The sequence below is a fragment of the Zootoca vivipara genome, chromosome 11 (assembly GCF_963506605.1).
Source record: "Zootoca vivipara chromosome 11, rZooViv1.1, whole genome shotgun sequence".
Lineage (NCBI taxonomy): Eukaryota > Metazoa > Chordata > Lepidosauria > Squamata > Lacertidae > Zootoca > Zootoca vivipara.
In genome coordinates, this window is record NC_083286.1 from 48,137,765 (window position 1) to 48,165,555 (window position 27,791).

The following is a 27,791-nucleotide window of genomic DNA, read 5'->3' on the forward strand; positions in this document are numbered from 1 at the left end:
CCGGAACCAATTGTGTACTTAAACCCGAGGTACCACTGTAAATGAAATAATTTCTGCAGGGATTCTTGGGCTAGAATTGTTGACTACTAACAAAATATAAATAAATAAATAAACAAGTCTGTGTAATGCTGGCACAAGGAACTGCAGAGATTTCCACTGCAACACATAACTGATACCAGTATAACTGGTAAATGGCCGTGTTGCACATTGTTCTGCCTTATCAGAAATTGGCAAATCACCATATGATGATTTTTTATGAAGCATTCCTTCTTAGTGAATGTTTTAAAAGTACAATCCTGTATCTTACTGAGTAAATCCCATTCAGTTCAATTGGGCTTACTCCCAGCTACAAGGGACTTGGATTGCTACAGCCTTAATTATGTACCAGTAGTCAAACAACTTAATCAGGAGTACTTCTGTTGATTTCAATGGACTCCCATCATTTTTCATTTTTGTGAAGTGCTTTGGGCATTTTGTGCATATTGGAAAGGTGACATTGCACAACTTAATTAATATCCTACTGAAGCCAGCAACACATTCCCCCATGTTTTCCATAAATTATAATAGAATACAGTTTGAGAATTGTTGCTTAGAGAACATCATTCTAAATGTACTCAAAACCAAATGGTTTTTTTCCTTCATGGAAAATGCTGATTTAAAAATAAAACACAAGCTCTTTCAACTGGGAAAGGAAACACTTGGAGACTCACTTTCATGCTGCTTTTAATTAGAAACTTGCCGAAAATAAACGCTGAAAATGTCATTCATACACAATAAATACCGAAAATGTCAAAAATGCCACTCAGCAGCCATGTTTCTTTATAGCAGGAAACTGTTTGCTCTGTAAATTGTGGAGCTGCTCAGACTTCTCTTGTTCACGAACCTTCTCCGTGGACTAGATTTGCTACACAGAGATGCATATTGGAAAGAAGCACTATGTGTGTGCTCTCTGTAGGGACTGAATTATCTTGCTGGATTTTCCCTATCATATCCAAAAAGCAGAAAATATATTATCCTTCCTGCTCCTCTTATAAAATTTGGAACCATTCAATTAGTCCATAACATGTGGGATTTGCAACAAAATGTAGTGCGGTATACTTGACACTCATCCTGGACATTGGAAAAAGAGGGGATTCTTGTTACAGCCATGCCTTCCTTAACGCAGCGACCTCATTTACAGTGAAGTGTAGCTTGCAACTGAGGCTGCTTTTCAATTAAATCGCTTAGTTTGTGCTTGACTCCTTGGTCTTTGTTGCAGGTGGCAAATCAGCACTGCCAGCAAAAAGTCAGGATAGTGACACCTCATTGCATGTGAGCAGGCGGAGGAAACCCCATATATCGCAAGACATGATAAATCTACAAAGTGATAGCACGGGGTTATAAATGTTTTAAATACATATTGATCTTTATTTTTGTGTTGCACTGTATATGATTTCATGTACACTTCCCTGAAATCTAATAGGATGAAGGGGCATTTGAACTTCTAATAGGAAGTATAAATATTCTAACGAAATAAAATTAATTATTATCATGTGCGGAAATGTTTCCAAAGCATACCTTACTTACATGTCCATCTCTAAACGGCCTCGGTCCGGTATACCTGAAGGAGCATCTCCACCCCCATCGTTCTGCCCGGACACTGAGGTCCAGCTCCGAGGGCCTTCTGGCGGTTCCCTCATTACGAGAAGCCAAGTTACAGGGAACCAGGCAGAGGGCCTTCTCGGTAGTGGCACCCACCCTGTGGAACGCCCTCCCACCAGAGGTCAAAGAGAACAACAACTACCAGACCTTTAGAAGGCATCTCAAGGCAGCCCTGTTTAGGGAAGCTTTTAATGTCTGATGGATTTCTGTATTTTAGAATTTCTGTTTTTTTGGAAGCCGCCCAGAGTGGCTGGGGGAACCCGGCCAGATGGGCGGGGTATAAATAATAAATTATTATTATTATTATTATCTCACTGAAATGAAGAACATACGAGCCCTGCTGGATCAGGCCGAAGTCCCATGTACTGTAGTCCGGAATCCTCTAGCCACTGGGGTGGGGTGGGGGTGGGAAGTGTAATGCTCCATGCTCCTGGTCAACAAAAGAGGTTTAAAGACTCTCTCAAGGCAATTTTTTTTTAAAAAAAATGTAGCATAAACACCGACAATTGGGAAACACTGGCCTGCAAGTGCTCCAATTTGAGAACAGCCTGTACCAAGTGTCATGGACTTTGAAGATGCTGGAACTCAGGATGAAAGTGAGAAATGTGCTAAGAGGAAGGCACCATTTGGCAAACCCTCACCGTGATCAACTCCTGCCCAGAAACCTATGTCCCCACTGTGGAAGGATGTGTGGATTCAGAATTGGCATCCACGGTCACTTGCCGTTAAAACAGTGTTCATGGAAGGCAATCTTACTCGGCTACGAGTGATCACCAAAGAAAGAAACAGGTGACAAACACAGGACTTCCTTGGATGCAAAGAACAGAAATGTGGAAGTCTTTACATCCAAAAACATTCATGCAAATATTAAAGAAGAGTAAGTTTCTAGTCCTCATGGGGGAGCTGGAGGGTGGCGGGAAGCAGAGACTCTCTTTAAATGTGTACAGCTACAAACTCCTTCCCAGGATGAGATACCGGTACTCTACCTACTCCTTGGGGACACCCTAGCCAGCATTGTGTGCTGGCCATTTGTTCCCCTGAAGACGCACAAGCATCCCCTTGACTGCACGCCTACTGTTTTTGCTCGGCTCGTAAACAAGCTAGCAACCAGTCCCGCTGATCCGCGAAGCAGGCGATAGTTCAAAGTGGGAGGACCGATGAGAGAGAGCGACTGACTTCATTGCAATCCGAACATCTGCATACAATGCAGTGTTTAAGCCCAGGGAAGTCTGTCCCTCTTTGCTGCCCTGCACCTAATTGCATCCATGCCGCTGTGCAAAGCAGCACCCCTTGAAACTTTGCAACGGACCTTTCCGATTTCATGCATTTCAAGTGAAGTCGTACTGAGTTCGGGGCAGCCTCTTGGACTTCCATGCACAGGTTTGCAGCACCCTCGATCTGCGAACCCTCGGGACACGCAGGCATGCAGCATCCCAACCACCCACCCACCCCTGGAAAAAGGAGGTGAAATTGCGGCTCACTTTCCTCGCCGTTTGCCCACTGGGTCGTCCTCGTTTCAGCAGCCCAGAACAAAGTGGCGGAAGCCCGAGAAGGCGTCCGGGGGCGCGCGTTGCGGCCAAGGGGCGGGGCGGTGCAGAGCAGGGGAGGGGCCACCGGCAGGCAAGGGGCGTTAATGGCGCTCTCCTCCCACGCACCCCCCACCTCCAGCTCAAACCCGGCCTCGCCGCGCCATGTGTGTGGCGACCAGGCGCGCGGGCTGCTGCCACCCTATTTAAACAGAGGCTATGAGACCAGGAGGAGCAACGGAGGTCCACCGAGATCACTCAGGAGGCAGAGAGACGGGGGACGGGGGAGGAGGAGGGGGAGGAGGAGGAAGAAGAAAGGGGAGAAGGAGAAGAAGATGCTCTTGGCGCCCCCGCCACCATCGCAGCATCAGGGATAAGTCGCGGGAGAGTTGTAGTTGAGTTGCAAAACATCCCCCCCCCCTTTTTAAAAAAGAAAAAGCAACACATTCCCTACTAGGCATCAAGACGAGAGGGGGAGAGAGAGAGAAAAGACGAGGCGCTCCTTGTTGTTGGATCCATACAAACTTTGCAGGGCTTGCTTGGTTTTTTTTTCCCCTGGCGCGTGCTCTTCTTGCATCTTTGGGTACGTAGTTCCCGTGCAGAAGGCATTCAGGAGTGCTTTCCCACCCCTCTCCGAGTTCTTTTTTTTATTTTGCATCGCAACCATGCCGTCCTTTTTCTTCCTCGGCTGCTTTTCTTGCAGTCTGATGGCTTGGCTGCTCCTCGCCGGCGGCAGCAGCAGCCTCCCTGGCGTGGAGGAGGAGGAGGAGAAAGCGCTGCGGGTGCTGGTGCTTCTCCCCAAGGACAACGCGTACCTGTTTTCTCTGGCGCGGGTCAAACCGGCTGTCGAGTACGCTGTGCGGCGCCTGGAGGCGAACGGGACGCTCCTGCCGGCGGGCTACAAGTTCCGGCTCTTCTACAACGACTCGGATTGCGGCAACGGGGCGTTGTTCAGCCTGGTGGATATGGTCGCCTTGAGCGGCCAGTGGCCGGACCTGCTGCTGGGCCCCGTGTGCGAGTACGCGGCCGCGCCCGTGGCGCGCCTGGCCTCGCACTGGAACCTGCCCATGATCTCGGCCGGCGCCTTGGCCGCGGGCTTCGGCACCAAGACGGGCGAGTACTCGCACCTGACCCGGGTGTCGCCGGGCTACGCCAAGATGGGCGAGATGTTCCTGGCGCTCTTCCGCCACCACAACTGGAACCGGGTGCTGCTGGTCTACCACGAAGACAAGGAGCAGCGCAGCTGCTTCTTCGCCGCCGAGGGCGTCCATGTGGTCTTCCGCGACGCGGGCTTCCACATGGACGACTTCGCCTTCGACGAGAGCGGCAAGTACGCCGAGGACGTGGTGCGCGCCATCCAGGGCGGCGAGAAAGGTGAGGCGGCGCGCGGGCCGAGGCGGGGACCGACCTCCGGGAGAGCTGCCGTTACCCAGAGCCAAACGAGGCTCCTCCGGCTGGGGGTGGGCGAGCGCAACGCCTGGACGAGAGTGCGGAAGGAGCAGCGCGCAACTCCGGAGGGGCGTCCTAGGGCCCTCGGGAAGGATCCTGAGACGCTCCTCTTTCCGCACTGCTTGGTGCAGACACCTAGGGGAAAGCGGAGAATTGGCCCAAGGCAGCCGCTCTTCCGGAGAATCTGCGCCCCGCGATCCGCGCGAGGTTGTTCCCGAATGCGCTAGCATGTTGGGATCCATTAAAATAACGCCTTTGCGTTATTCGGCATCTCTGTCTGGCAGCACCTCTTCACTATTTCCAGCTTAGAGCTATATTCGCTTTTTCAAAAAATGGGGAAGGGGAGCACATCCAGACTATCGCCAGAGTGGGATTCAGTCACAGACACATTCAGGTTGCCCGATTATTGTTGCTTGGGAGGGCTGCGGAACAAACCCACATTTCCCAGAGAGCAGGCTTTTTGCGATATGGAAAGTGAAGGGGGAAGGCACTGGAAACTGGCTAGCGCTTGTTTTGAGACAGTTATCGCACCTCTCTGCAAACAAAATCGGAATGAATGTTCAGTAAAGAGGTTACCATCTTATTGGCAGGGTGCTTTGTCCCAGGTTCAGTTTGACCTATCCTCACAGTGGCCCTCTGATGTAGGCTACTATTATTCCCATTTCACAGAAGGGATAAGAGGCCAAGGGGGAGCAACCTGCCTTAGACCAGGGATGTAACTTGAATTGAGGTCTACCACATCCCAGTCAAATACACCCAGTTCCTGGGAGAATTCAGCTACACTCTTCATTACACTCCCTGCGACAGCTTTATTGTTCCTTTTCCCAGGGTTGCCACCTTTATCAATGGTGAACCTCTCCTTTGCATATATTAAAGTTAACAAGAGCATTCAAATCCATTAAAATGTGTCAATTGACTTGTATGTAGCTTGGGAGCACACAAAAATATACATTTGGGGCCTGTGTGCTCAACAGCTGCAGAACAACATGGAAATTATGGCGGAGGTGATAACTATGCAGTTGTTCACCAGCTTTTTCCATATTGAAGGGCAGCATGATTGCTAGCACAGCATTGGTACACGTGAAAACATAGACAGTATATGTTTCTTCGCCGCCAAAGACCTCTGAAAACATATACAGTATAAAACAACCTCTGAAAACATATACAGTATAAAACAACTAAAGGCTAGTTTTAAATAACCGTTTTAAAAACATACAGTATTCAAAAATGATGAAGACACAAAAAGAATGTATTATCAATGATGCCACAAGCACTATCCAGTAGGTGTTCATAACATTCTGGAAAGCACAGTATCCCTAGCGCCTCTTATTGCAATTAGATGCACTGGGAAAATGGGATTTCCTAAGCAGGCACATTGGCAGATGGTCAATAGGGGATATTGCAGGCTGCTATTGGTGGATCAGGAATGGATAGGAATAAACAATGGACATCAAGGATTTGTTTAAACAAGGCATCTTCTGAATGGCACATAACCCAACTCCTCACTCTTTCCTCCACACAAGTATTCTTAGATCTGGTCTTATTTATGTAATAAATGTATACCCCCTCCTTTCAGGGCAAAAGCCAACAACAACAACAAACCCTTACAACAAGTTACAAACAAAAGGGTTGTACCCAACTAGGTCAGATTAGACCTATTGAAATCAATAGACTAAAATTAGTCTAGTGGACCCACTCTTCAGTTTGCCGTAGTTGGCTAAAACTCATATATTTTGCTGCTTTTTCATATGCTGTTAGGGGATTTGCTACACACTTTCTCTTGTGTCTATACATAATGGAAAGTGGTATGAAATAAGAATGCCTTTCCACCCACTCTGTGAATGATTGAGTCAGATATGAACAGTGGAAATCAAGGGTGCAGCTGGATTGCAGAGTCTGAATGTGCTGCAGACTTTCCTGGATTATTTTGTACAGATATATGCATGCATACTGTACATAGATCTGGTACAGTGCCTTAGCTTTTGAGTTTGAGGTAATGAGGACGTTCAGTTCTCACCTCTGCCCAGTTAATGTAGGTATATAAGGCTCTTGAAAGATTGGGTCTCCTTCAGAGTTTGGTTTTCTACTAGGTCATTTTCTTCTGTCCTGTTTGTAATTGAGCAGGAATTGCTTGGAACGGATTCTTTAGAAAGGATTGCATTTTTGTTGATGTGGAGCACTTCCTATGATCCTAGCACAGAAAGTATGATTGAGTGTGGGCTGTATTCAAACAGAGAGAACAGGAACCCCCTGGATGCAGCATGACCCAATGTTCATTTGACTAGCCTTATTGTCATTTGCATTAGCAAAGCTTATTAAGGCTTTCTAAAACATGTACTGTACGTATGCACGTGTGCTTGTAGCTCCAGCTAATAGCACCTGGACTGTGTGTGACAGGCTAGCATGCATGATGTGATTGCTAAGAATTGTGACCCAAGCAGTTGCTGTGAGATGCACATGACTGTAGGAGCAGCAGATGACCGTAGAAGCAGTCATTGTCTTGGGAATGTAAGATCAGGGGAGAAGGGAAATGAACTTGAGGATATGCTTTTCGGCATGCCTTTTATGAAAAAAATAAAATAGGAAAGCGAATCCTGTCAGAAGAAATGCCCCAGATAATATAGCAAGAATGAGTTAACACCAGAGTTCTGTTTCCTGACTTCCTGTGCAACTTTCTCAAAAGTAATGTTCCTGTCTATGCCAGCCTTTCTCATTTCCATTTTCTGTTTCTTTGTTTAGATTTGCCAGTGAAGGAACTGGGCCAGGATTTCCCCTTGCATTTCCTTCAAAAGCTGACTTATCCAACGTTTCATTACCTGCCTATGTAGAATCTATATGGGCAGGTTATACAATTTTGGAGAATACATTGTCTTAAAGATATAACATTTTCCGTGCTTCTCTGGATTGTTTTTCTGTCAGTTACAAATAGTTCTTGTTTGGAGCTTTCGGGCCAACTACTCTCAATAGCAGCAGAGTCTAATCTTCTGTGGTGTTTCCTGTTTTTATTCAGAGTAGGAAGTTGTTCTCTGGTAGGTCATACCCTGTTGGCTTTTGGACTTCTAGAGTTCAGCAGGGGTAGCAGGAAGCACAGGAGCCAGATTTACAATGAATGGGGATTGAGATATACTCCATTGAAACTTCAGATTGATACCTCTGGGCTGTTCATTGCATTTGCTTGTCACCTGTTACACAAGAGACACCACAAAGCCTGACTTCCGAACTGCCTTGGGATATGTATTTAAAATGCCCTGGCTCATAGTTATTCCTGATCATGTACACATCTCTCTTCTCATTTATATATGTGTGTTTCTTCTGAAGCAACAGTTGAACATTTACATATTGTAACTTTACGCTCTTGTACAGCAGAAAGAAGTCTGCTGCACTGTCACTCTAGAAAAATCCGCTTGCAGGTGCAGGATGCAGATAAACTGAGATAAAACACCCTCTTGTAACATTTGGGGAGTGGAGTAGGCTATGGAATAGAGATGTCACGAGCTGTTGAAATGTTTCTCTGCATCACCAGCACACCTCAAAAAATCCCGAGTGTCTGAATGAAAGCTTTCCACTTGTGCGGATAGACTAAGCAGGAGCTATGTCTGCATTAGAATCTTGTTCAAATGGCTTCTTGATTAATTATAAACCTTGACCCATAATTTAATGTGGCAGACAGACATTTGCATTGAATTATAAAGCTGGTATTGGCTTGCTTCATATGACAGTGACTAGGGTTACTTCTTTCAAAGTCTACTTATATTAGACAAACTGTCTTCTTTCTTTTGGTAGTTTAAAAGTGCACTGTGTACTGTAAGTTGCTAGCTCAAGGTGGAACTAAACATTTGAGAGTAAGCATGGGATTTTCAGCTGTGTGTTTGATGTCCATACATGAGAGAGGGGCATATACAGTAGAGAAGTGGGAGATGTGGAGCAGTGGGGGTGTTTAACTTTTCCCTGCTCCTTCCAGCTTTATTCTTATCATCTCTACGCCAAGCAGGACATCCAAGACATGCTTTCCTAGGAAGTGGGGGAAAGCAGACACAACAAGAAGTTGCAGAGTGAGGTCAGGGCAGGGTTAAGCACCTCTTCCAATTCCCTCTCGTAGCTCCTGCAAATGTCAGCCCACCTCTGCCTTGTATATCAAGAGAAAAAAGGAATTCCTAGCACATTTATAGTTTCACCATCAGACAAGTGCCATGTTTGCACATTGTAGTACAATCCCTGGATCAGACATAACTCTCAGCTAGGGATTATGGTTTGTTTCCTGCATGTGTGAGCAGAGATTAGTCTTAACAGCCCAGAAAGGAATATTTACAGCAAACCATTAACCATAGCTTACCGTTATATTGAAACTGAGCCATCGTATTTTGTGGAAAGTGAATAAATTCAATTTTTTATTCAAGCCAAGGACCCCTCCTGTTTGATTGTTGTTGTTGTTGTTGTTGTACTATATAATAATAGTTCGTTAGCAATCAGCCTCTTTTTCAAGGTCTTTCATTTTAAGAATGCAAAAACCCCATGAGCGTACCCAAAAGGAAATGGATGGACAGCAACAAATCTGATGCTTAACCTTTCATTCTTTTATAGTGACTCTGCCTATGTTAGGAGTGTGGGAGATGTTTTCTTTTGGCCATGCTGAATATAGAGTCTCTTCCCCCTCAACCTTGGAGAGATCCCGTTGAGTATTGCATAAATAACAAAGGCATTTTTTGGAAGGAACCATCAGGGGAGCACATGGATTCCTGACTCTCGCATTTGTTCAGCAATACGCTCATCAATTTAGAAAATCAAGCAACTGGGAGACAAGCAGCTTGGAAAACAGTTTGCTGTTGTGCTTGCTGTTGAAAACTTACAATACAATAAATGGATTTAATAATCATTTCTTAGTGTGATCTTTAGTGATACACATTTTGGGTGGGAAATGGTGGATACAATTAGTTACGAAATCCAGGGCTTGAGCTGTAAGTATTGGGAGATACATTGTGGGTCTTCCCCAGTCTCTTACAAGGACTGAAATGGGGGTTGGTTTTTAGACTGAACAAATGAAGTGAACAAAACCTTCCATGTGACTGCTGCTTACTTCCCCATCCTCCAGGGTGGGGGAACCTTTTTCACCCTGATGGCATTACATGGCCTCTTGGGCAGCCTTCCAGGGGCCATATGTTAATGGTGGGTAAATATGTCTCTTTTCTTAGTACAGTAGGCTGACCTGCACCCCTATCATGGCATCTCCTGGCCCCAAGTGCTCACCCCTCCCTCAGTTGGAGAAAAGCCAGAGAGACCGACTGAAGGAAGATTAACCACATATGGGGAAAATATTAGTGCCCCACCAGGACCACCACCTGCCCCTTTGCTTTAAAAATAGGACCTTTACTCCCACTATGCACTGTATATATGTTTTGGGGCAGACACTGCAGTTTACAGAAATAATCTGCTGTCATGTGCAGACTGAACCTCATTTAACTACACATTAACTATCTCATTTATATGTCAGTAAGAAATAGATAAGCGCTATCTCTTACTATACAACGTTGTCTTGAATATAGGACTAAGTAAGCTTTGCAAGTCATATTTATACATTATTAGCTGTACTTTTATTTTGCCTGTCCAGCTGTTTTCTGCAGACTACTCACAGCATGTTAAAACCAACAAACAACCACAATTAAAACTCTCAACGAGGTGAAGCAGCAGGTAAATCCCATGTTAAGGATCAGCAACTGGCAGATATTGGGCCAGTGCTGCTCCCCGAAAAGGCCCCTAGTTACCAACCCAAAGGCAAAATAGGGGCATGAGTCTGGGCCTGTGACTGTGGTAACAGGACATGCCAGTCACAAGACACTGGAGGATGGTGACTGAGGCCTTGGTCCTCTTTCCTCACTGGGTCTCCTCGTTATAAGTGACCAAAAATACATAGTCCTTTACACTCTCTACCTACAACGTAATGACTTTAATCAGGTGAGAACATGTAATTGCAGTGATGGTGGATAGTTGATATAATTAGCTCTTCTGTGGTTTGTTGCTCATGATTTATCAATACTTGAATTCTTCAGTGCTTTGGGTCAATCTTGCTAATTGATACTTGAGGAATGACTTTGATTCTGCTTACCGGTACTTAATGGCAGATTAAATATATATATATAGGTTAGAACTGAGTGGGTATTTTTGAAGAAAATCCAGCACAACTTGTTTGTAGCTAGAAAGTGATCCATGCATGCGCTGGATTTTGCTTGTAAAAGTTGCATGTGTGCATCTGAAGCTGGCAGTCAGCCCCAAGTGCCATACTCTCTTCACTGCCATGGCAGCTTGTTAGGAGATTAAACTACGGGCCTGCACCAAGCAGGAGATTGGACTAGGTGACCTACAAAGCCATTCTCGAATGCTGTGATCCTATGAGACTGTGCGGCCAATGCATCTTTCCAAGTTGAGATACTGCATCTATCAACTCAGCAGTTATTAGCAAGCACAATGCACCTGTGGGGTTTCACTTTGTCCTGTGAGGCTTCAGACTACCCCTCAATCTGAGCAGTTTGCCTTCTGCACCAGAACCTGTGGTGCTCTAGATGGTGCTGGAATCCAGCTCCCATCAGCCCTATCAAGCATCAAGCCAATGGTCAGATAGGATGGGAGTTGTAGTCCAACATTATCTGGAGTGCCATAGATTCGCTATCATTGCTTACTGCTAGCAGAAGGCCTGTAAATTCCTTCTGGTCCATGAGCATATCACTTGCTTCCTCTTTGCCTCCATGCCTTGTCTTGTCTGCCTCTTTGTTGATGAGCAGCCTTCTGCTTGCCCGACTCAGCTGGGGCCTTTGCTGCAGACCGACTGCTCTGATGAGTGATTCTGTAAATGCAGAGACTCACTTAATCAAAGTATAATTTATGAAGCCAATTTTCATTCATTAATTTGACAGTTCTTTTCCATGTGTAGCTATCTTAGGTTCAGCACAGATAAGATTTCAGTTGTGATCTTTGTTTTAGGTTTAAAGCGTCTGGCTAAAGCAGACAGGTTTTTCTCGCACAATCTAAAATACTTTTCTTACCATGTCACAGGTTTTTTTGAAGATGTTCCAGTTCTCTTGATTTAGATCTGGTGAAGTTTTTAGCAATTTAATTTCTGTAACTCAATCATTCTACAGAATGGCAGGGTTTGTTATCACTGATCTTGGTTATTCAGATTAAAGCAGCCTCCCCCAGCCTGGTGCCTGTCAGACTACAACTGCCATCAGCCCCAGCCAAGTGCTATGTTTTCCAAAACATCTGGAGGGAACCAAGTTGGAAAGTGCTGGATTAAAGGAGAAGGTTGTAGCATTACAATCTAGGAATGCCTAGTTCACAGTGCCCAGGAAAGAGTACACAACTACCTTTAAGTCATTGAAATTATTGAGCACGACTAAGTTATGTCCATTAATTTCAGAGGGTCTACTCTGAGTAAATCATAGTTGACGACCACCCTAAGTCTTAAGAATCACAGCACTCCTCCTTTTCTGCACATTGTTAAACATTATGGGTATGATCCAGCCAAAGCGAAGTGTTTTTTAATGCTTTCCAGGAAATATCCTAACATATACTTACAATGGTATTTTAAAATGCTTAACTTTAATTGGATTGCCCCCTAACTATGTATTGTTAAATGTTCCAACTATGTAAGCATTCCCTCCAACAAATAAAAAATATGCCATGAAATATTTAAAATGTGGATGATGAAATTGATTGTTTAAAAACCCCACAAACATTATGTCAATGAAAAGCCTGACAATAATACGCCATCGCGGGTGGTGTCTTCAAATAAGCCTAGCAGAATTAGGAGCTGGGCTTCTGCAGAGTGGCAGTGAAATTCATCCCATTGGTTGCTATATTTTCCTTTGAAACCCCTAGCCTTGTCACTGGCCGTTATATCCAAGATTTTGAAAAGCAACTGGAGGACATTTTAGGTCCTTATCTCCAGCTGTACATAAATTTGACAATCTGTTTCCAGCAGTTTGAGGAATAGTTTCTTATCTGTGTTTTCCATTTCTTTTCACCAGTTGTGATCATGTGTGCCAGCAGTGACGCAATAAGGAACATCATGTTGGCTGCACACCGGCAAGGAATGACCAATGGAGACTATGCTTTCTTCAGTATTGAACTCTTCAATAGTTCATCATATGGTAATGTGGTTTCTTTCCTCTGGTGGGTTCAAAGCTTTTGTAAACACAGCAACATTTTAAAGATCGCTTTAGCCTTTAAGTTTGTAAAATATGCCACATGGCATTGTCTCTTCTCACGCTTATTAGTATCCACTTGGATTATGAAATTAGAAGGGGGAAAGGGGGTTTTAAAAGTTCGGTGTATAAAGAGAAATTGGTGATGCAAAAAAGAGCTAAGACTGGGAAGAGATATGATAGCCACATTCAAATAACTCAAGGGCGGCCATGTGAAAGAGGGAGCAAGCTAGTTTTCTCCTGCTCCAGAGGTTAGGACTCAAACCAATGAATTCAAGTTCCAAGAATCACTAATCACCAGGAGGAACTTTCTGACAGTTGAACTTTCTGTTCAGCAGTGGAACGGACTCCCTTGAAAGGCAATGGACTCTTTCCTTGGAGGTTTTTAAGCAGAGGTTGGGTGGTCACCAGTCATGGATGCTTTAGTTGAGATTCCCGCATTGCAAGGGTTGGACTAGATGACCTTTGGGTACCTCCCAACTCTACAATTCTATGATTCTATGAAATGTATGAAAAACTGATAGCCTTTATTTATTTTTCAATTTGTTTTTCCCTCTGTCTTGGGAGTTCAGAGCTGGATTTGAGTCCTGTGAGATAGCTTACGTTGAGAGATAGTAACTTGTCTGGCACCACCAGTATGTTTCATATGCCAAGCCAATGTCAATTTGAACGTGCATCCCCATTGGACAACCACGTTATCACATAGGAAGTTTGATCCACACATGTTGGTGCAACTTCTGGATGCTCAGGAAAGATAATGAGCATGGGGTTGATCTATATGACCTCAAAGATTACTTCCCATTCCATGAGTCTGATCTCAAAGGCCTGGCTTGTTCAGAAGCTGATAACAATAGTTTTCCATTTCAAACAATGAAACTCTGGTTAGCGGAATGTGTTCCTGGTTTGTTTGCTGATTCACAGTGAGGGGAGAGTGCGGGGGCCCATTCATTTCTCAATTGATTAATCAAAGGTATACTCATCCAAACATCCTCATAGAATCCCACTAGACTGGAGGTAGAGACATGATGTGGATTATTTGCTCAATTCATCACCGAGCAGCAAAGCCTCAAGGTGGCTTATTATAAGAACAACAAGAAATTTTTTTTTTAAAGACAAAATTCCTAAATATAATCACCACAGTAATCAGACACACTCCCGACCCACCTCACTCCTCTAGCCATCTTTTTCTTTTCTCTCTTCCGCTCTTAAATTCTTTTTGATTTTTCCCCCTTATTCATTAGTGTAAATTTCCAGTTATAAAAACTAGGTTTCCAGGGAGGAGATTATAGCGGTTGTGTTGTGGCACTCTGATGTCTGTATTGTCAGTGCACAATGTTATTGTGCAAAAAAAAGAAATAAAAACAAGCATATCTCTTGGGACCCCCCCAAAAAGGGAAATGTTTCTATGTTTCCTTTCCTTAGGTCCCAAGAGTTATGCTTGTTTTCATTTCATTTTTGTCCTGAACTTCCTGTAAAGAATGTCAGACTTTTGCCACACATCTCACCCTCCAAAACAGCATGCTACCTTTTTTTGTAGTACAGTGTGTAGCCTTTTGTTTTAAAAAACCTGCATTAATGAATCACGCAGGTTACAATCCATCCACATTTAATTTCAGTGCGAGAGATTTGATAATGTGTCTGATGCTCTCATAGGTGATAAGTGTGATTTAAAAGTGTTTAAGTCTGGTGGATTGTGCGTCTTTGTTAGCAGGACAACATCCTTTAAATCTCCGGCTGCCACCAGCAACACATGGGAAATACAGCAGGAGGAAAGGGGGAAAACGAGCTCTTTATGGTAACTGGCTTGGAATTGTAAATATTTTTATTTCTCCCTTAGGTAATGGCTCATGGAAGAGAGGAGACAAATACGACCTTGAAGCAAAGCAAGCGTACTCATCCCTCCAGACAGTCACACTACTGAGGACAGTGAAACCTGAATTTGAGAAGTTTGCCATGGAGGTGAAGAGTTCTGTACAGAAACAAGGAATCCATGATGATGATTACGTAAGTGCCCGATTATGAGGCTAGAGCTTTTGGCATCATAAAAACACCCTCCTAATTAAATCAGAGGTGACAAAGTGGCCTTTTCTGAATTGGACCAAATTGTCAGAGTGTTCAGCTACTTTTTCAGAACACTTTTCCTGGTAGCCTTAAAAAAAGCAACCCCACTTGCAAGAGAAAATTGCTCGTTCTGTTTGTTCACAGTCATCTGGAACAGAGTTCCTTTCATCTTCATCTGTCTTGCTCATCATGAGGCTTTTAAGGGATGATGTGGGGAAGAAACCGATTCTGTAACCCTTACTGTTTTTTCTGCGTCAGGACTTTCTTAGTTTTCCATTTAGCTCCAGGTTTCTCGTGAGTTATCTCAAAAGCCATTCCAACAGAGAACCAAGTTATCCTCTAGCTCCTTGTCCTGTCCTCGCCTTATCAAATAATGTATTGCAGTCAATCAACAAATCGCATTCTTTCCCACTTGTGTTGATGGGTGATACTTGGGAACATAAACCATGCCATGAATCCTGTCCCCCACTTGAGACCTTTTCTCACTCCTTTCTCTATAGTTGTAGCTGGGTTCTATTGCAAAGGACCTGGGTGAACTTTATCTGCTCTCTTCACTTGAACAGGCCAAATTTGAGAAGTCTTGTTTTGCCATTGTAACTTTTTTCTTTTTGGTGGTCTCTGCATCTCTTTCTCTCACTCTTTTTATATTAGTTAAGATGCATTTAAGGTGTATTTATGTCTGCTCATGCAAACGGGAAATGTGGAACCTATCAAAAGTGAAGGGGGAGGAACAAGGTTTCTCAGATGCAGCTTGTGAGATTTGCATTTTGCTTCCTTAATTGTGTTACAGAAACATCTTACGGTTTATGAAAATAACCTGAAAAGAGCTCTTTTGCAGTCCCAACTATTCTGAACCCAGAAATAGGAGTATTGGAGTACAGTGGTACCTCTACTTATGAATAACTCTACTTACGAATGTTTCTACTTACGAATGGAGCTCCGTCTGCCATCTTGGATGTGGTTTAGATAGGATTTTTTCTACTTACGAATTTTTAGATAGGGTTGCTTCGACTTACAATTTTTTTCTCCCAATGCATTCCCATGGGATTCGACTTACAAAATTTTTCGACTTATGAATGTGTGTTCGGAACGCATTAAATTCGTAAGTAGAGGTACCACTGTATCTAATACTGCTGTCGTGGTCTTGGATCCAGAGAGAGAGAGACAGTTAGTGCTGCATCAGAGGAGGACATAACAGAGGAGGTTTATACTGTAAACTGCCCTGTGGCCCTCAGATAAAGGGTGGCATATAAATTTAATTAACTAAATAATAACAACAAATCCGAGGAAGACCCTGTACCTGGAACATTTCAGGAAGCAGCCACTGAGGCAGTTCTTCTGGTGGAGGCTTCCTGAGATGAAGAGAAGGCACAGCTGTCTGTCCCTAATCTCCAGGGACTTTGCTTCTTTTATCCTCTGGCTCCCAATCATGGTTTCTTGCCTGTATCACTTTATACCAAAGACTCCACCCCAGAACTTATCTCAGCTCTGTGCATTCTGCTACACACACACACTCACACACCAGCATGCCAGTCCCTGAGGCAGCAGAAAACACCACTTCAGTCAAAGACAGGTTGCAAAACAAAGCATCCCTTTAATTGAGGACTGATTTCCTTCAGGGAGGTGGGGCCTATAGCACAGACCGCCCTGCCTAGGTATCTTTGCCCTCATGGGAGTTCCAAGTCAGTACTGGGGTAATAATATACTGGGTTGCCTGCTCCCCGTCCTTGGCACTGATCATTTGCCTTCGCTTGGCTCCAGCTCCCACAATCGCTGTCCCAGGTTCTGACACCAAACTGTATGCATCTCTCTTATTATTCATTTATTTTATTCCATTTGTGAGTCATTAATTTTTTTATATAAAAATAAATAAATCTCTAGGCAATTATGCTTGCCTGCTTGGCCCTGTGGCCCATCTGTGGCTATTGCTGTAAGTACATTCCTGGCTATCCTGCCTGCTGCTAGGGTATAGCTCCTCGGCAGCTTCAGTTATGAACAGCACTTGAGCAAAAAATCTTGTTCTCCATCCATGGGTGAGGCCTGTCTTTACAGGAGATGAATAATGATTAGGTTCCTAGAGTGTAAGTAACAGCTGTTTGTAGATGGTGCAATGTGATTAAGAGGAAGATCATTCCAGGTTAAAGTTTCAAAATGGTCAGTCCAAAACAATGGTTAGATGTTAGCAGTAACATCCGTTGTCGCCGTTTTCTGCTTTTAAATTATAACTTTGTTGCAATTTTCCTTAACATTAAAAGTAAAATGAAATGAAATGTATACTGTTTGGGTGGCATCCAGTTGGTGCCCCTTTGCTAACAGAATGCATTAAGAGCAGAAAAAGGAGGGAGGGAATTTTCCGCTTTGCCCCTGCAGTCCCTTAAAATCTGCTCCCTAAGACCCCCAGGGTAGATTATATTGAGGGGGGGAGAGGAAATAGCACAAAATTGCCCCCTCTCTGTCCACTTCCAGATGCCTTCTGTCAGCACAGGGCATCCGTTAGATACCACCCTTTTCTGTAGGGGAGAAATGACTTCCTGGAAACCCCCAAATGTTTTTATCTTGTGAAGATTTTAGGCATGGAACATAACAATGGGGAAACATGTAATGTTCTTTAATAAACCCTTTAAGAAATGCCAAGTTCCTTGATAAATATTCCATTGTATGTCAGTGACTGAAGGGTTCTTAGGTATTCCAAAGACACTTTCGGCAAGTGATTTCAAATATTGTGTGTTAAATCCAGGCAGCTGCCCAGTGGTATGAGTGCAAGATTTTTCCACTACAGCAATTTCCATTCTCTACACTGGCTTTATATTACAGCTGCTGAATGCAGCATTTGACAGGCAGGGTGTCAGAGGATTCTGTTTTGTTTGGTTTTTTTTTAAAAAAAACACCCCACCAGAGTTTCGCCTGTTCAGAGGCACTGAACTGTAATCTCGGCTGTTTCACCTTCTTTTTCCCCATGAGAACACCCTCTATGGAGCTCTGTTAGGAATAAAAGTTCTGTGTCAGATGTGGCACAGCCCTCATTGAAAGTCTACCAACTCCTTGTAGTTGTAGATAGTAGGAGCAATCATTTGGAACTAAAATCCATTTTGTATGCCCCTCCACAAAAGGTTAATGGGACACAGTACATCTAGTAATTTCTAATGCCACCCCCCCCCAAATGCAAATCATTTTTAGTAGCAGACCTTGAATTCTGTTTTATACAGATTTGGGTTTAAAGCCCCACTGTAATTAAACTTCTTAGGACTTGTGAAGGTTTTTCTTTTTTGAACCGGGGTGGGGGGGCTTCTGCCCCGCCCCACCGCCCAGGCCGGAAGCCATACAGAACACGGTCTGTGTGAGAACATGACAGGCCATTCAGGAGAGGTGGATGATGCTATATTTTGCTAAGATGTCTGAAAATGTTGCTTTGAATGGTAGCTGTCCTCCTAGCATTTAATGCCAAACTGCTACAAGTCTTAGCAACGTCAGTACGGTGTCACATTGACACCATACATTTAATGCAAACTTAAAGCACATGGTTTACCCTAAAATAATCCTGCAAACCGTAGTCCCCCAAAACAACAAACCCCAGCACCCTAAACAAACTACAGTTCCCAGGAATATTTGGGGGGAAGTCAATGTGCTTTAAAAATAAGTTGTGAATCAGGTTAGCCATATTGATTTGTATGCTGTTGGTGGATTTTTGTCATTGCCTTGTTGGGCTGTGTATGTGGTAAAGGGGAACCATACCGGGGTGAAGCCGTCTTCTTCTATTTGTCCCCGTGTCAGTTTCAACTTACTGGTTAATTTTTCTAGTAAAGCTGTTTCCCATACTGTTTGGTACAATTGGTCCATGCTTACTCTTGACAGGTCTCTCCAGTGTCTGGTTATGGTGTTTATGGTTGCTGAGAGTAAGTGGGTTATGAGTTCTTTGTGATGCAGGTGGGCATTATTATCCTGGAAGATGTTTAGGAAGGCCAATTCTGGGGTTATTTCTAATGTTTGCTGGGTTATTTTACATATTTCTCTTATGGTTGTTGTCCACAATAGTTGGATTTTGGGGCACTCCCACCACATGTGGAAATATGTGCCTGTTGAGGTGCATCCTCTCCAGCATTCTGGTGAGGTTCCTGGGCATATTAGCGCTAGTTTTCTTGGTGTTAGGTACCACCTGTAGGTGATTTTCAGAGTGAGTTCTTTTCTTTTTGCTGATATGGATTTAAAGGGGTTTTTAGACCACATTTTGGTCCATTTCACTCACCCACCCCACTCACACACAAAACAAAGACCACCACAGCCAATCATAAAGGAACAACCATACCCTAGGCCAACCCTAACATCTCTCACCACCAAAGGAACACAAGCGAACAGCAGAGAACTTACACAAGCGACGCTGACAAAAAAACCCACACATATTAAGCAAAATAGAAACATTGTCATCCGACCCCACCCCCATACACCCTCCCCCCATCTACCTCTCTTCCCCTTCCCAATGTCTCAACAAATGAAACTGATTTGCAAAAATGTTATGAGAGAGATTGCACATATCTTTGTAAACCAAAAAAACCTTTAATAATAATAATAATAATAATAATAATAATAATAATAATAAGTTGTGAACATGACCTCAAAGAGAACTTAGGAGTTCAGTCATAGCATTGAAAAGGGAGAGGAGACAGGGAAGTGGCACTTTGGAGTTCCACAAATAATAAACCTAATTTAAGGCCATCTACACACCTCCCAAGAACTGTACTGGAAATTTATATTCGGATGTTGGCACTGAAATATGAATAACAATAAACCATAGCAGCAGTAGGGTCCCAGGGTAGAGGTGGCTGGATCAGTCTGCTACTTAGTCTGTTTTTGTTGCACATGTGTTGGTTATTGAATCCATCCTGTACTTTACATTGCATTAGTGAATTTTTGAAACTGAAAAACAGATTAAAGTTTGTGTTTAAACACGAACATCTTATTCAACTTACTTGCATATTTGAAAAGTGGTTGAAGAGCTGCCTTTAACATTTTAATCCCTTTTCAAAGAACAGTCAAAGTAACCACTCCAAGCATATCTGCCTCCAGAACTGTATACTGTTGTAGGTAACCATCTCCCCCCCCCCATGATCACAGGGATCTTGTCAGTTCCATTTTGAACACAGTCTTGGAAGCAGAAATGTTTGTTCTGATCCATGAGTTAGTCTGGGAGGAGCACATCAGGCCAATTTGCTTCAACTGTGAAGCAAGCAGATTCCTCAAGTGTCCTTATCCAAGGCCATGGTTTGAAGTCACACAAAGGAGGAAGGGATGGGGGAAGATTTTGCTTCCTCCTTGGTTTATATCCAACAGATGCAGCTGATTTCAATGAAATGTACTTGTTGCAAGTAAGTGTACTTAGGATCTCTGTTAGGTTGAATCTGTCTGGAATATTGTATTCTAAGAAAGTCCAAGGGTGCCTTCCTGAGGAGAGTAGTAGAGCTTTCTAAATAGAAATCAGTCTTCATCGGTTACAGCCAGTTGGCCAATATATTATTATTATTATTAGTCGTCTCTCATCAAACTGGAATTTCCTGTGTGAGCAAATCTGAACACTGAACAGGTAACAATGTTTCTCTCAACTGTACTTCTTTCAGAATTGGAACACTGTGTTGGTGTAAAGCAATTGTAAGGTAGAGTGCATCTGCAAATGTAGTTGATAACCTGTTTCCAGGGTCCTTAATGTGAGCTATACAGATATCCTATTGCATTGGTTTTCTTGTACTGTCCCTGTCCCACTGCTGTCTCGTCAGTCTATTAACAAAGCAGTAAATCAGTATGGAATAATATTAATGTAAACTTGAATTATTTAAACACGTGTTGTAGGATTTTTTTTCCAAGCATAGCTTTTTAAAAAGCAGAATTGAACAGGCCCTGAATTGGTGCCTGATGGGGAAACCCCAAAAATATGAACTCTAGACAGTATTCTCACCCAAAACACTCGGCTTTGTTATGGCCCTTTAATATTAGGTGACCGTGTGATTTCAAGCGCCTCACAATAAATATCAGTAAGCACACTTGTGTTTGATTTCCCATTCTGATAACAGCATAACAGGAAAGATGTTGAGACTAAGCCATTGTCAATGAAAGCTGCTGCATTTGTTCATAACTGTGTGTGTGTGTGTGTGTGTGTGTTATCTCAAGTCCTGCTAACAAAAGCATAAAGAGTTGATTTACTGTTCTTCATTCTGCCTTGGTGCAAAAGAATACAACCTTGGCCTTGAATAGGAACTCTGCTCAGAAGGACGGAGAGTTGTTAACAGTTCTCGAGAGCCATCTGCAGTCTTTTAAGCAACACGGTGAAAATACCAGTATGTTCTCTTAAATCACACAGTAAAATGTAACCTCAAACTACTGCTAATAGCAAAACATGCACTGGGGGGGGGGACAATTCCAATGGTAGTAATCTGCCATCATAAATACACCTTAACTTTGGACTGTATTGGCTCAACAAGCCAAAGTAGGAGGAAAGATGAAAGACAGGCCTCCTGAAACTATACCATAATTCAGTTCTTTTGCTGGCACCTGCCTATTCCCATTTACCTGACAGGTGGTGTGAGGGACAGGGGATATCGCGAAGTCCCTCCCCTCCTGAGTTCAAGCCCGTCCCCGAGCAAAGGGGAAAGCAGGGAGAGTTCCGATTCCAGTGGGGAAGCAGGAAGTCGTGTCCGAGGCTCAGGCAAGGTAGAGGAGCCAGGGTCCCAGGTGGGACAGGAAGGGGCAAGCAAGGGGGGAAGACCCATCCCTCCAACTCCAGAATTACGCAGGAAGAGGAGGGGCAAGAGGATGGGTCTGCCAAAGCTTTTGTGTTGGAGAAAGACGCGCCAAAAGCCATTAGGAGGTTCTGAAACCGACTGACAACATCGCTCCGTGTAAATAGCAATGACTTGAGCACTGTAAATACGCAGCACCAATAAAAGAATAAAATGCAGAGCTGCGTAGCGTAGTTACTCTGAAGTAGTCCACTCCGGCCACTGTGACAGCAACCTCCTAATCATTTTTGGGCTACTTCGGAGTTGCCGGGATGAGCGTGTCCGAGGCGGAGAAGTGGCGGCAGATCGCTGAGCAAGCCCAGCTAGAACTGCAACAGCTGTCGCTGCAGGCGCAGGGAGAATTGAAGGCAGCTAAAGAGGAGACTAAGAAGGTCCAGGACGACCGGCTACAACTTGCGGAACAGGTGAGAGAGCTCCAGGAAAAAGAGCAGCATTTAAGGGCGGTGGCGGTAGACCTCCAAAACAAGCTGGATGCAGAGAAAAACAAGGCGGGAGGGGCTCCCCAAGTCCAAGTGCTGCCAGGAAGGAGAGCAGGGACCCTTGTAAGCAAGTTCAATGGAGACCCGAAGGAGTTTCAGGGCTTTGAGACTGAGATCGTGTATGCTCTTGAGCTGCACCAGAATGAGTTCCCCGATGATGAGCACAGAGTAGCGTTTATTGTGGAACATCTCACCGGAGCAGCCAGGGAGTGGCTAAGACCATTAATCGCAACCAAGAATCCTTGCATGAAAAATGTCCAACAATTTCTAGAAGGTTTGAGGACGATGTATTCGTCCGATAGTCATTTGGACCAGACTAAGGAGGAACTGCATAATTTACGCCAAGGAAATATGACAGTTCGCGCATATTGGGCGAAATTCACCATGCTGGTGCACAGACTGGGGTGGGTTTTGGATTCGCCTCCCATGCAAGCTGCGTTTTACTTGGGTTTGAGCGAGGAGGTGAAGGATGAACTCTCGAGAGGTCCAAAGCCCAGTACTATGGATCAGCTGAGCAAAGCAGCTCTGGCGGTGGGGGTGAGGCAGGAATCCCGGTGGAACGACAAGCAAGCGACGCGCGCAAAGCGGGCTTGGTTCCCACGGTCGCAGGAGAAGCCACTCCCTCAACAACCCTTTCAGGCCACGCCTGGAGCCAGCCAGGACCAGGAGCCCATGCAGATTGATAGCGCGCGCGCGCGGGCTTTTCAAACCCCAGCGGCGCCAAGACGCAAGGAGGGAAGGGGCGGGAATTGCTTTCTCTGCAACTCACCCCAGCATCTCGTCAGAGACTGCCCACATCGCAGGGAGTGGCAAGGAAAGGCGGGAACGGTGGTGCCCTCCCCCACTGACGCAGCACCACAGCAGGGAAACGGGAAAGCCTGGCTGCAGGAGACAAGGGGCAGCAGCCAGGCACAGTCAGCAGACAACAGCCCCAGCCCGCCCACCCGCACAGAGAGGTGCAGAGCCAGCCCACCCCTCCCAGAGCAGGAGTGGTTCTAGAAGTGACGCTAACGCTCCCAAATGGCTATCCCCTGACGGTCCTCGCCTTAATTGACAGTGGGGCGTCCGCCAACTTCTTCTCGAGAAGCTTTGCAGAAGAGCACCAAATCCAGCTTTTGCAGTTGGATTTTCCTCTGCACGTAGCAACCATTGACGGCAGGGAGCTGCTGGGAGGGGCCATCACACATCAAACCCCCCCCATGAGAATGACGGTGGGAAGGCACTCAGAGACACTGGCGTTCAACGTCACCACCATCTCAGACCCCCCCATCGTCTTGGGCATGAGCTGGCTGGCGCGCCACGACCCCTCCATCAGTTGGCACCAGAGGTGCATCACGTTTGGGTCAGACTTTTGTCTGGAACATTGCATGCAGCACCAACCAGGGGAGGGGCCTCCGATAGCCACGGTGGCCACCATGCATATCAAAGGGGGTGAGGCAATACCCAAGCAGTACTGGGACCTGCAGGAGGTCTTCAGCGAAGCGGAGTCCGACCACCTACCCCCGCACAGGCCTTTTGACTGCCAGATCAACCTGGTGCCAGGGGCGACGATACCCCCAGCCAAGCTGTACGCCATGTCAGACCAGGAGCTGGAGGATCTGCGCGCTTTCATCGACAAGAACCTCAAGCGGGGGTTCATAAGGGAAAGCAAGGCAGCAGGGGGCAGCCCGGTCTTCTGGGTGGACAAGAAAGACACGCAACAGCGCCGTCTTGTGGTGGACTTTAGACGGCTGAATTCGGTGACAGAGCCCGTGGCTTTCCCCATGCCCAGAGTGGATGATCTCCTGACAGCGGCACGCAGGGGCAAGATTTTCACCAAGCTGGACCTAAGGGGGGCGTACAACTTGATCAGGATCCGGGAAGGAGATGAATGGAAAACCACGATGTTCACGCCTCTGGGCTCTTTTGAATATCTGGTGATGCCCTTCGGTTTGCAAGGGGGCTCAGCATGCTTCCAGGCCTTCATGCACCACGTCCTGGGGTCCCTCCTCTTCAGGAAATGCTTGGTCTTCCTAGATGACATCCTTATCTACTCGAATGACCCAGTGCAGCATGTGAAAGATGTCAGAGAGGTGTTGCAACGCCTGAAGGAGCACCACCTGTATGTGAAGCTGGAGAAGTGCAAGTTTCACACCAAAGAGGTGGACTTCCTGGGCTACAAGCTGTCAGACAAGGGGCTGGCGATGGACAAGGACAAGGTGCAGGCCATCCTGGACTGGCACAGCCCCAGGACGCGCAAAGATGCCCAACGCCTACTAGGCTTCGCTAACTTCTACAGGAAGTTCATCAAGAACTTCTCTCGCGTTACGGCTCCCATCACGGACTGCCTGAGAGGCAAGCAGAAGTTCAAGTGGACACCAGAGGCGCAAGCAGCGTTCGAAAGCCTCAAGAGAGTGTTCGCCTCAGACCAAAACCTGTTCCATGTGGTGCAGGACGCGCCCCTACGCATTGAGACAGATGCTTCTGAAAAAGCTGTGGGCGCAATTTTGTTGCAACTGGACGCCAACAGGGAGTGGAGACCCTGTGCCTTCTTCTCCAGGAAGCTGACACAGCCTGAACGCAACTACACAGTGTTTGATAGGGAACTTCTTGCGATCTACGCTGCGTTCCAGCACTGGCGACACTTCCTGGTGGGCGCGAAGCACCCCATCCAGGTGTGCACAGACCACAAGAACCTGGAGTTCTGGAGAACTGCCAGGGTGCTCAACCAGCGGCAGATACGGTGGGCAGAGTTCTTCTCGAACTTCAACTTCTCCATCCACTACATCCCGGGGGAGCAGAATGTCAGGGCGGATGCCCTCTCCCGCAAGCCAGAGTACATGGAGGAGGAGGCGCCACCAGCCCCAAGGCACATTTTCCCCCCGTCGGCATGGTCCTGCGGAGCAGCTGTGGTGAGCGAGGCAGAACTCACAGCACTGACGGCAGCGGATGAATTTGCCAACCGCATCTTCAGAGAACTGAGAGGGGGGAGGGAGCAGGCAAAAGACTTTGCAGAACGCAGAGGGCTGCTTTTCTACAAGGGTGCGCTGTACCTACCCACCACCCAGCTTCGACGTACGGTCCTCAAGCAGATGCACGACAACCCTACAGCGGGGCATTTTGGAAGGGACAAAACCGCTCACCTAGTCATGAGACACTTCTGGTGGCCAGGGGTGAGGGAAGATGTTCGAGACTATGTAAGGGGCTGTACCACCTGCCAGCGGGCGAAGGTGGTCAGAGCAGCGCCACCAGGGTTGCTGGAGCCCTTAGCCACACCACACAGGCCGTGGGAAGTGGTGTCCATGGACTTCATCACAGATCTGCCTTCGTCCAGGGGTAAGACTGCAGTGTTGGTGGTGGTGGACCTTATGTCCAAAATGTGTCACTTTATACCGTGTGCCAGGGCAGTCTCGGCAGAAGAGACAGCCAAACTGTTTGTTGATCACATTTTCAGACTGCATGGATTACCTTTAAGGGTTATTTCGGATCGTGGCCGCCAATTTGTTTCCAGGTTCTGGCGGCGGCTCATGAACCTCCTGCAGGTGGAGGTCAGCTTGTCGACGGCTAGACACCCGCAGACCAACGGACAAGCGGAGAGGGTCAACGCCATTCTGCAGCAGTACCTGAGATGCTACGTCAGCCAGCGGCAAACGGACTGGGTGGATCGCTTGCCACTAGCAGAATTTGCCTACAACAATGCAGTGCACGTCTCCACAGGGGTGTCGCCCTTTAAGGCCAATTACGGGCGCGACCTCAGATCTTTCCCAGAGAGGGAGAGGGAGGAGGAGGAGGAGGAGGGCCCACAGGCTGAGGATTGGGCAGAGGAACTGGAGACGGTGCACCAGCAGCTCAGAGAACACTTGGAGAGGGCCAAGGAAGCGTACAAAAAGGGGGCAGATCGCCACAGGCGACAAGGGGAGGTCATCAGGGTGGGGGACAAGGTGTGGTTGTCCTCGGAGGGCCTTCCCACCAGAGGGAGGTGCAAAAAGCTGGCACCCAAAAGGCTGGGCCCCTTCACGGTCACGCAACAGGTAAACCCGGTGGCATACAGGCTGGCACTGCCAGAGGACATGAGGGTGCATCCAGTGTTTCATAGATCGCTGCTGTCGCCGTACAGGGAAAGCAGCAGGCTCCGAGACAGCGAACAAACCCCCGAGGGAGGGGGGGAGAGGGAAGGCAGGGAGCAACTCAATGAGGCCACGGCCATCCTGGATTCAAGGTGGGGGGTGGGGGGACTGGAGTACCTCATGGCATGGGAGGATGCTCCACCGTCCCAGAATGAATGGGTCCCAGCCACTCAGATACAGGAGGAATTCTTGGTGGAAGAATTTCACGCCCTCTTTCCCCACAGACCCAAGCCCTGGCACATGGAAAGGGAGGGGGAGGAGGAGGAGGCACGGGAGAGCAGCTCACCATGGCGCTGGGAAGCGGAGTTTGAGGAACCAGAGGATGAGGTATGGGTGTCACCGAGATCCACCCAGTCAGAGGAAGGAGCAGATTGGCAGAACGTTTTTACCCCCACCAGCTCTGACGCCACGGACTTTTTGGGATTCCCGTCCGCCCAGGCGGAAGGGGGGGGCTCGCAGGACTGGGGGGAGGTATTCACACCAACGGGCTCGGAGAGCACTGAGTTCTTAGGCTTCCAGTCGTCACCGACACATGGGGGGGGCCTGGGGAGGGGTGAAGGAGAGCTTGGGAGGGGGGTGGATGTGAGGGACAGGGGATATCGCGAAGTCCCTCCCCTCCTGAGTTCAAGCCCGTCCCCGAGCAAAGGGGAAAGCAGGGAGAGTTCCGATTCCAGTGGGGAAGCAGGAAGTCGTGTCCGAGGCTCAGGCAAGGTAGAGGAGCCAGGGTCCCAGGTGGGACAGGAAGGGGCAAGCAAGGGGGGAAGACCCATCCCTCCAACTCCAGAATTACGCAGGAAGAGGAGGGGCAAGAGGATGGGTCTGCCAAAGCTTTTGAGAAAGACGCGCCAAAAGCCATTAGGAGGTTCTGAAACCGACTGACAACATCGCTCCGTGTAAATAGCAATGACTTGAGCACTGTAAATACGCAGCACCAATAAAAGAATAAAATGCAGAGCTGCGTAGCGTAGTTACTCTGAAGTAGTCCACTCCGGCCACTGTGACAGGTGGTAATACAGTGGTACCTCGGTTTGCGACCGCAATCCGTTCTGCGGAGGTGGTCGCTCGCCGAAGGCACACTTCTGCACGTGCGTGAAGCGCCAATAGAGCGCTTCTGCGCACATGCGAGCTGAGCAGATCGTGTATGCTCATCTGACGCTACAGAATCCGGATATATACACTTGCGGGTCCGCGACAGGTAGGCTTAAACCGAGGTTTGACTGTATAGCCTTTCTAAAATCCCATAGAGATAGGAAAAAAGGATATCTTCTGATTCTGATGAAAGTTTCTTAATATATTATATGGTTCCATTATTTTCCTCTTGTGATCCTAGAAATTTACATGAAGCTAGAATTCTAAGCATGCCTACTCAGAAGTAAGTCCCACTGAATTCAGTGAAGCTTACTCCCTGGTATGTGAGGTTATGTTTGCAGCCTAATTCGCTAATTCAGAAGCACGATGACTTGGCAGGAGCCAAGTCTAGCCTCACCCACATATTCCTTAGCTGGTGGTAAAATTACAAACTGTCATTTTATGACTCCAGCCTTAAGCC

General features: G+C 46.3%; 1 protein-coding gene across 2 annotated transcripts in view; it reads left to right on the forward strand.

Moving 5' to 3' along the window:
• The first annotated feature begins 3,339 nt into the window (after positions 1-3,339).
• Positions 3,340-27,791, forward strand: part of NPR3 (natriuretic peptide receptor 3) — a 55,336-nt gene continuing 30,884 nt past the window's right edge. For both annotated transcript variants that reach the window (XM_035100533.2, XM_035100534.2), the window contains exons 1-3: positions 3,340-4,541; positions 12,635-12,757; positions 14,649-14,815. In XM_035100533.2, the coding sequence (XP_034956424.1) occupies positions 3,833-4,541; positions 12,635-12,757; positions 14,649-14,815 (999 nt within the window). In that variant the 5' untranslated portion in view covers positions 3,340-3,832. The remainder of the gene's footprint in view (positions 4,542-12,634; positions 12,758-14,648; positions 14,816-27,791) is intronic.